At 41.2% G+C, this 12,447-nt stretch overlaps 1 protein-coding gene across 2 annotated transcripts in view; it reads left to right on the top strand.

Annotated features, from left to right (window-relative positions):
* The window catches only part of RYK (receptor like tyrosine kinase), a 95,486-nt gene that overhangs the window by 31,299 nt on the left and 51,740 nt on the right, over positions 1 to 12,447 (top strand). For both annotated transcript variants that reach the window (XM_032488186.1, XM_032488185.1), the window contains exons 2-3: positions 983 to 1,104; positions 11,947 to 12,046. In XM_032488186.1, the coding sequence (XP_032344077.1) occupies positions 983 to 1,104; positions 11,947 to 12,046 (222 nt within the window). The remainder of the gene's footprint in view (positions 1 to 982; positions 1,105 to 11,946; positions 12,047 to 12,447) is intronic.

Genomic DNA, 12,447 nt, shown 5'->3' on the forward strand with positions numbered 1-12,447 from the left:
TTTTGTAATCAATGAGCTGGGCTCTGGCTCACTCTGCCTTGATGTAGGCAGCAGTGTTAAGCTAGCATTTAGTAACGTTGTTTTGTTTTCCTTTTAATTGAGGTTTTTTTGGTTACCTTGTATTTTTTCACAATAATTACTGGTTTCCACTCAAGAAAGTGATTAAATTTTGCCTTTAAAATTTTTATTTTAAAAGTTGAATTAATTTTAAAGAAAATGTTTAATATAGGTAGGATGAAAGGGTATCAAATAACTGAGAAACATGGTATATGTTAGAGATTGGATGTGACCTTGGCCAAGAAAGTGGTATGGGAATGAGTGAAATTTGAAGTCTCCAGCGTTTTTCTGGCATCTCTGTTACTTCTATCTGCAGGGAATATGAGAATTACGGAGTTTTCCACCTTGTAGTCTAGGTGGGAAAGAGGATGTGCTTGTGCAGTAACTGGTATGTGTGTACCTTGGTAAAATGCTGTTGGAGCAGCTGGCATGCGGTGGTGATGCAAACAGAGGGCAGCTATGGTGGGGTCTTAGGGCCTTGGCTCATACTGATGTTTTCACTCAAGTTCCTTTCTCCCTTCCATTTCCAGTCTTTCCTCCTAAATCCTCATCAGTTTTGCAGGGTAATGGGGCTTTTGTTTCTAGGTGTTTCTCTGAGAAGGACTATGTCCAAAAGGAAGAGTGTCCCACTGGTTCTCGGAAGATCCAGTGGCTACGAGTTCTGGTTCTAGCACATGTGTTTTTAGCCAGAAAACCACTTCATTGTTTTGAGAGTCAGCTTCTTCATCTTTGTTGGTGATGATGAAACCCAGTGCCCTTCCTGCTTCGTAAGGCAGCACATTCTGAGATATGTTTGTGATGTACATTTGTAAATCAATGTTATTTTTGCCCTATTATTATTATCAGTATTTGAAATACTGATGGTTAATGCTTTTGAGAGTATTTTAGGTATTTTAATTCTTTTTTTCTCTATTTTTTCCCCTAGGTCTTGATGCAGAACTTTATTATGTGAGAAATGATCTTATTAGTCACTACGCTCTGTCCTTTAACCTGTTAGTACCCAGCGAAACAAATTTCCTGCACTTCACTTGGCATGCAAAGTCCAAGGTAAGAGAATGGTCAACCAAAGATGCCAAGACAGGACCTCCCAGGCCCAGAGGCTGAGGCAAGGGCTTTGTCTGAGGGGTGGACTGCCAGCTGCACAAGAGGGTTGTGTGGGTGGAGGGCTATAGCAGTACTGGGTCTTTTCACATTTAAATCTTGAACCTATTCCTCTAGACTTTCTCAAATCCTTGAAAATCAAGGTAGCCATTATTTATGTGACAAGCTTATGACAGAATACTTAAATCTTTTTAGGCTTTTCAATCCAGTATGTTGCCCTAGCTGGAAGAGGGGACAGTAGGACCTGCTAATGACTATGTTGTTACGATGAAGCGACGTGAGTCAGGGATGGGGGAATTGGTAAGATAGGTGTTTTGAACATGTTTGAGGTAATGGATATAGTTCTCTCATTTACGGGGAGACGGTGAAAGTAAGGGACAGCAGACACAGGCTCCCATGTGTGCTGTGGCTCAGCTTCTGTAACAGGAAGGAGCCTCTTGCCTGGTTTACTTGTTACTGAATTCTTCACCTTTCCTCTGACTGTCTGGGCCCCTCTAACATGTCTTTTAGGTCGAAGAGTGAGAGGCTGAGTGTAGCACCCACCTCCCCCAGGCAGCTTCAGTTTTTTTTATCAGTGTTGTGTATAGGCTTCTGTGTAGGATTTTATTTGGGAAATAAAAATAGTTTTTGTTACTAAAAACAAAAAAGAATACCTAATGTAGAGTTTATTTTTTAAGTTATTATAAAATGGCGTCTGTCCTGCTCTTTTTTGCAAATCATTTAAATTTGATCACTTTTTTTATCTACTTAGAAAACAATAATAATTATTGGGAAAATTCAAATATTATAGAACTATTAAGATTTTGTAGATCTGTACTGAGAAGTAACCATTGTTTATAATTTGGTATACTTCAAGGCTCATTTCTTTTTCCTTTTTAAACAAAAAAGGGATTTTATGACACATGTGTTATACAGTATTTTTCCCCTTACCTAATACTCTATCTTGGCATCTTTCTAATTTTCTACTTACAGATTTAACTCAGTCTCTTTAATGGCTTTCAGATATAGTATTGCATGAATGTATGATGTATGGTTATTTGTTAAGTGCTTCATTGACACATGGATTTTTAATAGCATTTTGCTATTTTGAACGTTTCCTTTCACTATTACAAATAGTTCCTTCATTCTGTTTGTCAGGCAAGATCCATGGTAAAGGGATGGTGAAAACAATGGGTAGCTCGTCTTTTGTATCTGTCTCTACCTTAGTTATTGATGAATGTAGATACAGAAAAAATACGTGTGTGTGAATGTGTATGTATGTTTATGTTTGTAGCTGTATATATGTGTGTATACATATAGGTATATGTGTGTGTGTATAAACATACATAAAGAACATCTTCAAGAAATTTTTGGGCATTATTGCTGGATGGTACTTTTTCACCAGGAAGTGAAATGGCTGGATTAAAGAGTGTGCATGTTTAAAATTTTGATCGATATTACCAAACTGCCTCTCCCTTCCCTTTCCCAGGATGGTACCAAAGAACCAACATTGCTTACGTAGTGAATAAGGGTGCCTATTTCTTCAATTTCTTCAATACTAAATATTTTAAGTATATTTGTTTGCCAATCAGATAAGTAAAAGTGATTAGATAAATATGCATATATCCACTTTATATATACTCACATATACATTAGAGAAGCATTGTACACACGTACACATACATGCATTAGAACATAGCTGCAGGAATGTTGTGATTTTAAAGTTGAATTAACTTGGATCCTGGGTAAAGCATATGTACCTTGCTGTCTGGAGCACCTCAGCTGTCCAATATTATTGCCTTGGGGTATTCAAATATGGGGGTGTTCTTTTAGGAGTGGGTAGATCTCTTTAGGGTGTGATCTGCAAAAATAGAAGTTGAAAATGCATGTGAAACAACTAAGAACATTTAGTAAACCGTAACTTGGGTATGCTGAAGTGCCAACATAAATGGTATAGATAATTCAGAAGAGGTTCATCTGAGACATTTTAATCTGAGATCTTGTTAATTTGAATGAGTAAGCACTTGAACTCTTCAAGCAAACTGGGCTAACACATTTTTCAGTATTCTTATATAACATTGTGTGATTTTACTATTATTTGAGGGGGGTGGTGTGACTTTTAAGTTGATACATAATTTCAATATAAAGAAAAATTACAAGAACAGTACTAAGAATTCTCATGTATCTCTTACCTAGATTCATTCATTGTTGCTGGTTTGCTCTGTTTACTTACTTTATCATTGTTATTAATTCTCTCTCCTCACCCTTGTGTGTACACACTTTTTCCCCTTGAACTGTGTGCAGGTGCTAGCATCGTGTCCCTTTACTCCCAAATACATCAGTGTATATATTCTAAGAACAGGGGCATTCTTTACCTAACCAAAGTACAGTGATCAAAATCGGGAGACTTAACATTGATGCACTACTGTTATCTGATCTACAGAACTCGATTTCATCTGTTACCCCAGTCATCTCCTTTATAGCTTTTTTTTTTCCCCATAGCTTTTTTTGTGTGTTTCTTGACCTTGACATTTTTTTGAAACATACAAGCCAGTAGGCTGTCCTTCATGTTGAGTTGTGTGAGGCTTCCTCATGATGAGATTCAGGAGTGTCTGCTTGGTGGTAACACTGCAGGAGGGCTGTCCTCCACGGCGCATGTGATGCCAGCTTGTTCCCTTGGTGTTGATGTTAACTGTGATCACTCAAGTCACCAAGTTTCTCCATTGTAAAGTTTTCTCCTTTACAATGAACAAGTAATTGTGGGGAAGTAATTTGAAATTATGCGTAAAAATCCCATTCCTCATCACCCTTGCAACCACTAGTTTTTGCATCTGTGTTTAGAGCTGGGCTTCCCTTTTAGCCAGTGTGATTGTTCCCTCTCACTGGAAGAGGTCAGATCTGCCCTGGGTAACCATTTGGTGGGAGTGTTATGGAAAGAATTTAAACATTTGTGGAGTGGCGGTCTTGAATTTTAAGTTCCCTTGCAACTCTGAGATCCAGTGTTTCTGTGAACATTTTTCAGGCAGAGAAGCTTCTTGTATTTTCCAAAAAGCCAATAATTAGTCCTTTGTTACTTTTCCTACCTTTAATGTTGGTGAGTTTAAAAACAAATAATATGGGTATTTTAAAATAGTGAAAACTCTAACAAGATAGTAGAGGTTCTGTTCTGGGTACACTGCTGAGCAGGAACAAGGTGTGACTGTTTCTGGGCCCACTTGGGAAAAAAGAATGCTGGTGTCTCACGAGCATGTTTCCTGGGCAAGTGTGTGGGCACTGACTTGTGAATAAAAAGGCAGTGTGGAAGGTGGCTGTTAGAATTGAACAGAATTAGACCTCCTCGTACTCATTTGTTTTAAAAATACACGTTCCCTGGATTTTTTTTTTTTTTTTTTTTTTAATTTGGAGTCAGTGTCACGGATCTGACTGCTGATAGTGGGTGCCAGAGGAGTTTTAGGAGCCTGCCACAAGGAAGACACTGGAGTGGAGGAGAGTAGTTAGAAGAAGGGGCTCAGATGGGTATATATGTCTGAACGGGAAGCAGTACTGACCTGGGGTACGTGCTGGGTCAGGAGGAGCCTTGGTATAGCTCTCTTGTACTTGTGTATTCATCTCATTATCTTGTAGAGCATGATCTCCAAACCACTTCTGTGGCAGGTTTTAAATACCATCATCAGTGTGCATTGGGCTGCCCTTGCTGATGTGGTAGTCCTTGTAAAGCAGGAGTTCCTGGACTTGTTGGAGAGCATCACCATTCACTTACACGCCAGAAGCCCAGACTCCTTCTCCTGTACTGTCTTGATTCTGTCTCATAATTAATTACACCTTAAATTCTTCTCCTACATCTCTCAAGACCTAGTGCCTCATCTGTAATTTGGACTTTCATTGTTTCTTAACTAGAAATGGAAATAGTCTTCTAACTGGTCTCCTTGCCTCTGGGCTGACCTCTTGCTGTGTCCCCCAACAAAGGCTCATGGTTGTCATCAGAATAAAGTTCCAGTTTCTTAGGGAGCCTTAGTGATTTCATTCCTGCCTTTCTTTTCTACCTGCCCTACAGCTAATTGTTTAGTACTTTATTTTTTTTTTCTTTCTCAGTCTGGCAGTCTTGAATATCCTTTGCTCTGGACATTGCTGCTGTGTGCTCTGCTAAAAATGCCCTGTTCCCAGTCTTTACCTCATTAACTCCTGTTCATCTCGTGAAACTCGGGCCTGCTATCACGTCTCTTTTTTTGGCTATGTCAAGTGCCCTTTTCTGTACCCACAGTGACCTTCTCTTTCCTTCATCATACTCTAAGAATGTTTTAGTAGCTGATTTTCTTTTGTCTCCCTCCAAGATGTTGAGCACTCTAAGGGTAGGAACCTCCGTTCGTCTTTCTCTGTGTCCCCTGTGCCTGGTATGGCGCCTGGTGCTGAGTTACAGGAGCTCCCTGACTACGGAGGAGAAGCCACAGGCCATAGTTCAACAAATGGGGAGCTTTTCAGAGTTAGAATGTGCTGCTTTAGGAGCGGTAGATTTCCTCTTTCTTAAAGTGTGAAGACATAGTTTGGGTGCACTTGACAAACTAGTTGACAACTAGTTGCATACGTGGGATTTTTCAGATTTTTTGCTCTGAATAAAGTTGTAAGTTTGGAAGAATGAATGGAATTCATAGTTTGAACATGCAGCTAAACTGATTTCACAGTTCATCTGTAGCAGGTGTAAGAATTTATAGGAAAGTGCTAATAATGTTATATCTTAAAACATTTTATGATAAAAAACTAAGGAAATGTGTATGTTAATTTAATTCCAGGTTCAGCCTCTATAGCAGCTCCTAATTCCAGTTTTAGGTCATAATCTCTGGTGATTTTAGCACAGATAATTAACTGAAGTTTGTTTATTTTAAAAGTTAATCTTTTGAGTATTCCATATATGTACATGGTAAAAAACTCAAAAGGCGTAAAGAGTACACAGTAGAAAATAAATTCCTTACATCTTCCTTGACCATCCCCAAGCAGTCCTGCCACCTAGCTCACCTTCCATGGGCATCCACTGTTACCTGATTTTGGTCTCCCCTTCTAAAGATAGTCTGTGCACAGGTAAGATGTGCGTGTGTGTGTATGTATGTGTATATATGTATTTTTGAAATGGGAAAGTCATGCAAAGGGGTAGGAGAGACACAGCAGTGAGTTCTTCACCTGATCGTGTTGGCTTTGGGATGCAGTCAGGGACTTTCAGGAGCAGGCGGTGGTTCCCAGGCTGTAGCACTTCACAGTTCTTGCTTTTTAAGAATTGCCAGAAGATGAAATATTTGCTTCCAAAGATTTCTAGGCTCCTTGATATGTCACTTCACATTGTAGATATATTAGTTCTAATACATCATCAAAGTTTTTGTAGTACTTGTTCTCCAGTGTTCATGTGACTCTTCTGTCTTGCCAAACTGATTATGGTCTTCTCAGGCTGGAGCTGTGTCTTATTCTTGGCATGTGTGTCCCACTGCTTTAGTGAGTGGTGGGTGATACAGTGGGTTAATTGGATTTCCAGATGGGATGAGAACTCTGGTATTGCTTCTCTTTCACAAGACCACACACTCCCCAGAAATACCAAAAGACTGCTGGTGGTTTTAACAGATAATTGGTTTCTTCTGTATTTCTTAGCGTTCTCCAGAATCCAGAAAAAACCATGCAACTGCATCTGTTAAGTGTCAGTCGGTATTTTAGATAGCTGAAAGGCAAAAATACACCAAAATGTAGCAGAATGCTCCCTACGTGCTCCCGTCCCCTAGCTGTTCTCTGGTCTCAGGAATTCTTCATCATTGTCTGGAGAGTTTGCAGGGAACTTGTCCAGAGTTCCTACAGCAGCCCCTGGGGCCAGCCTGCCGTATTCCCTGCAGAGTGGGTTTTCTATGAGAAAGGCAGCACTTTTGGTAATTTCAGAGAAATTAGAAGGCTATTTGGCTGTAGGCAAGTGTATTCACTTTAAACTTGTACTGTGTTCCAAAAGGAAGTGGCTTTACTCATCAGCTGCCTATTTGCAATTGCCTTTTACTTCTAAGTAAGGGAAGATTACCAAAAATGTTTATTTCTTAGCTTATTCAAATATTTATATTTTCTCTGGTTTCTCTTCTCAAGTCTTTTGGCTCATTCTTTTTTTCTGATAAACAACTGCTGCTCAGATTTCCTTTGTTCCAGTAGATTATAAATGCTAGCTTTAGAGCAGATCTGTTTCTTCAAAGAATCATTGGCAGGTGAGATTCCATATAGATTGATACATGCCAAAGGAGAGAAAATTGGACTTTAATAATTGACATTTTCTTCTCTAATACCAGGAACTGCAATTTAAAATTTTATATTCTAAAGATTCTGGAGGAAGAAGACAACTGCCTTGGGAATGCCTTACATGTTGAGACAATCCCTTAAAAAGGGCGGGAGCAAGGGACAGGCATCATGCTTCCACACTTCTTAGTTTTCCAAGTTGCTGTTGGCCAAAGTGTTGGACTTCCCCAGAAATCTCACCCAGCCCCTTTGCCACCTCTCCCCATTCTCCTAACTCTACCCAGCTCCACTCACAGGCTCATTTCTCTCCCTCCTGCCCTTCCCTCCTCTTGCCACACTGAGACTCTCGGGTGCTATTCTTGTCCCCCACCCTCAGCACTGCAACTGGGGGCCTTTGACCCTGTTTGCCGCTCACTGTCTGTCTGCTGCCCCAGGAGTTCTGGTCCCTGGCTAGCTGTGCCTCTGCTTGCAGTAGCTGAGAAAAGTCTTTATTCCAGGGGAAGCGTAAGTTTGGTTTTGAATCTGTTACATTTCAGAATTGTAAGATTATTAGGTAGCTATGTCTGGTAGGTGATTGGGCATACGAGAGGAGAGAATGAAGATGCAGGAGAGTGAGAGAGATCAGTTGATAATGCAAGACCCCTTTGGTGGTGAAGTGGGCGTGAACCTAGTGTTCTGGGAGAGAAGGGCTTATCATTTGGAGAGGAGGGTAAATCTCTCCTTAGGACTGGAGTGCAGAGGTTGAGTGCTCTCACAGATGTGCCTGGTGCTGGAAAAAAGGCAAAAGAGGGGTTCCTGTGTGCCAGCCAAAGAGGACAAGGGCATTGTCTGAAAGTAGGGAAATGGGGAGGACAGCAGGAGTGAAGCGGTGGATCCTGTGAGATTTGGAGTGAGGAGACGAGGGACAGAGGCGTCGGTGAGGAAAGGTTGCTGAGCAAGATTAAGGACCTGCCCTGAGCCTGGGGGTCATCCTTGTCTAAGACCCCTTTCTCTTTCTGGGATGTGATTTCCTCCAGCAGTGCTGGGCAGCAGGAGTAGAGTGGGAGGTGGTCAGGGTCCTGATGACAATGTAACTGTGTCAGTAACATAATCTTCTTTGGGGCACAGGCTGTGGGAAAGTGAAACCAGGTCCAACCAGAAGAGGATGGAAATAGCTTTATTGATTGTTGCATCCCATCTGTGAGCACAGCACTGGGCTTATAAATGTTGGTTGAATCAGAGTGTTGGAGACAAAGAACTGTTTTTGTAGGGATCAGAGGTACTGATGGGATCTTTGGTAGAGTGGGGTTTTTGCATTTGTTTTGGTTATGGAACAATTCTTGAGTACATAGGAATACCGAATAGTTAATATTGAAGCCACCAGGCAGATGGCAGGAGACAAAACGGGCCAAGGACCAAGGCCTCTGCAAGTCCCGTGTGTCAGTGATGTTGATGGCATGAGAAGTAGTCATTATGAGTAGAAGCTGTGAGCTTCAGAGTATAGGGGAGTTTGCATGAGGAAGGGATGTGTAGAAAGGACCTAATGTAATGATCCTAAAAGAATGCTGACCCTACTGCCTAGGCACTGAGAGGCGGAGGCTGTAGGAACTGAATGACTGGAAAGCCAGGAGATGATGGGTAAGACACTTGTGAAGAGGCTGAGAGTGTGGGAGGCTGTTTAGAATATTGGGGTTCCCAAGAAGGGGGTAAAACAGAAGGGCTGCAGCATTGTTCTTAGCAGAACACAGGAAGGCTGGTGTCAGAATTCTGGGGTCAGGAGTAGGGTGGTGCTTATGGGGAAGTGCAGTGGGGCATAGGCTTCTCTGGAATGACTGCTGATGCCACTGGGGTCTGTGTTTATCAGGGGACCTGTGCCAGACTGACAGCTGTGTTGTATTAATTATCCTACTTGATCCTCATAACTTGTAGTAGCCTCATTCTATAAAAACTGAAACTTGGAGAAGTTAATAATTTACCTTATGGTCCCTCGGTCTCACGGTTCCAGTCCAGTTTTTGCTGACTGTACTTAATTTTTTTCATGCACTTGCCCTTCTTGTCCTGTTAAAAGAGATAGCAGGGATATAGGGATGTAGTCAGTGTATTCTCAATGTTAGTGAGTGCTGCAGGGAAGCCTGCTCGTTCCTGGCCCAAAGTTGCTGGGCCGTAGCTCTCTTGCACCCCCTGGTGGCAGTGACAGTATCGCGGCATACTAAGGTGATAGTGAACACTTGTAGCTAAGGTACCACTAAGTCAGTCACTGATGTGCAGCAGCAAGAGCATTTCCTTTGCTGTGAACATGGCACTTACCCAATACAGCCTTTAACAATTGTTTGTATACCTGTCTTAACTGTCAGGCAGAAGTTTAGTATTTCCATACCCTTCCAGTGTTCAGGGGCTTTAAAGTAGAGTTTGCAAGAAAATCCAGGGGGGAAGTTAATGTTCTGTGTACTGAGCCCTTCTTCTTATCCATGGGTTAAACATCTTCTGACCTAGCTGATGCCTGAGTGTCCATCCTTTCTCTTATAGCCTGGGAGGTTACTCTATTCCTGTTTCCTTTCATCTTTGTTATATCCCATTTTGTTGGTTTTATTCATTAGCATATAAACACATTTGAGTATCTCCTAGTGAAAAAAAAAAGGAAAGGCTTTGAAATCTGCACCCTGCCCCTGCCCCCGCCCCCTGGTTCCATTCTTCCTAGTTAAGTTTCATAAAGAATGGTTTCTTAAATCTCTTTCATGCTGCTCTTTTCCTAACCCAACCCACAACCCTTTGACTTCTGCCAATCCCAGCCTCCACCAAAGCTGCCCTTGTGACCTCTGAATGGGAGATGGGTACCATTCTTACTGAGACTCCAAGGGCAGGACAGAGAGTAGCATGTCCTGAGAGTAACAACGTAAGGTCTTGTTGAAGGTGTTGAAGGTGGCAGCTGTTCTGAATTTCACCTGTTGCTTTGTAGTTTGAGCTGTTTCTTTCATGAACATCTCTAGCAGCAGAGCTGTATTTATTTATTGGTGCTGATTGGTTCTACTGAGTTACCTCTGTAGGCCAGGTGTTCCAGGATTGCCTTCCTAGTCACCTCTCTTCCTTTTCTGGATTCTGAATCAATTGAGATATAGATACAGAGGTTAGATGGGCATCCAAACATAAGCTTTCTTAATGTTGAAAGCTGAACTAGAGAATGTGGCTTGGATAGATATTCTATGAGAAACTTGTGCCTTGGACTCTGCTTGTGGGGTGAGTGGGTCTGTAGAACAGACCTTCATCCACCAGTCAGAGCTTGGCTTTTATCAGCTGCAGAAGACATTGGTGGCTAGTCATGGTCTGTAAATTATACACCTTAACTCCTTGGCTCTTCATACCTATCTGCCTCTCCAGGGCTTTTCCGTCGATGGCTTATAGTTCTCAGCAGGATTTCTGAATCCTAGATGGTAGATTTTATAGGAGAGTGGTGGTACTGCTCTGGACATGAAATAGAGGGTGGCTTACTAGATTGAATTTTTATCCAATTAAAAATTCTGAGGAACATATGAACAAACACAACAGAATAGAAACAGTCATAAATACAGAGAACAAACGTTAACAGAGGCTAGTGGGGTGAGGGGGAGGAAGAAATAGGTGGGAGAGATTAAGAGGCACAAACTTACAGTTGCAAAAAAGCAGTCAAGGGTATGAGATTTACAGTGTGGGGAGTATAGGCAATAACTAAATAATATCTTTGTGGTGACATATTGTAACTAGACTTACTGTGATCATTTTGAAATGTGTAGAAGAAAATCACTGTGTTGTGTGTAACAGGAACTAACAAAGTGTTGTTGGTCAGTTATACTTTAAAAACAAAAAATATGCAAACAAACTCATAGAAAAAGAGACCAGATTTGTGGTTACCAGAGACGGGGTGGGGATGGGGGACATTGGATGAAGGCAGTCAGAAGGCACTGCAGAGTTCCAGTTAGAAGATAAGTAAGTGCCAGTGATATAATGTACGACATGATAAACATAATTAACACTGCTGTATGTTACATATGAAGGTTGTTAAGAGTAAATCCTAAGAGTTCTCATCACAAAAAATGTTTTCTATTTCTTTAATTTTGTATCCATATGAGATAATGGATGCTTACTAAATTTACTGTGATAAGCATTTCATCATGTATGTAAGTCACATCATTTTGCTATAACCTTAAACTTAACACAGGGATGTATGCCAATTATATCTCCATAAAACCGGAAGGAAAAAAACCAAACAAACACACCCCCAAAACAGTCATCCAATGGATCATATGAGAGGCAGCACAGTCTGGGGGGGAAGTCTTAGAATCAGACTCAGCAGAGCTGGATTCCCACTCTGGCTACTTTGTGTATATTGAATTTGCCTGGATTGGTTCCTTCAGCTGTTGGGGCAAAAAAAAAAGAACATTCCTAGGACTGTTTCTGACAATTTTGACTTTTTAAAAAAATAGCTAGATTATTTGTACATGTGAAAGCTTCACGCAGTCATTAGGTAATGACTTAATCAGCGAAATCAAGCTGTTAGTGCCCTTTCTGTTACCATGGATCCAATTTGTTTATTTCTCCATGTTATAGGTTGAATATAAGCTGGGGTTCCAAGTAGACAATTTTGTGGCTATGGACATGCCCCAGGTCAACATTTCTGCTCAGGGGGAAGTTCCACGCACTTTATCAGGTGAGTCTCAATGACAGAATTTAACATACTGTTTTTATCTATGTCCCCCATACCCTCAAAGAAGAGTTTAACTACTGATACGTAGTGTATCTACACACACACATAGGTATCCGATGTGTAAGTATTTTGAAAAGTAGTTTTTATAAATAGTCATTACTTGTACTGTTTAAACCAGCCCCTCTTTTTCATCCCCTCCAGAACTATCCGCCCTCAGCTCTTTATCTCCTTTTATGCATTGCTGGCCCCTTCCTAGGTCCCCATGGCTGGTCTTACTTGTCTTCCATTAATTTCCCCACTGCAGCCCCCATGATCATTGAACACTCACTTCTGACCCCATGACATAAAGCTCATCCGTACCTCACCCCCATCAACCCATCAACATTCCAGACTCGCCAGCCCCT

The sequence above is a fragment of the Camelus ferus genome, chromosome 1 (genome assembly GCF_009834535.1).
Source record: "Camelus ferus isolate YT-003-E chromosome 1, BCGSAC_Cfer_1.0, whole genome shotgun sequence".
Classification (NCBI taxonomy): Eukaryota; Metazoa; Chordata; class Mammalia; order Artiodactyla; family Camelidae; genus Camelus; species Camelus ferus.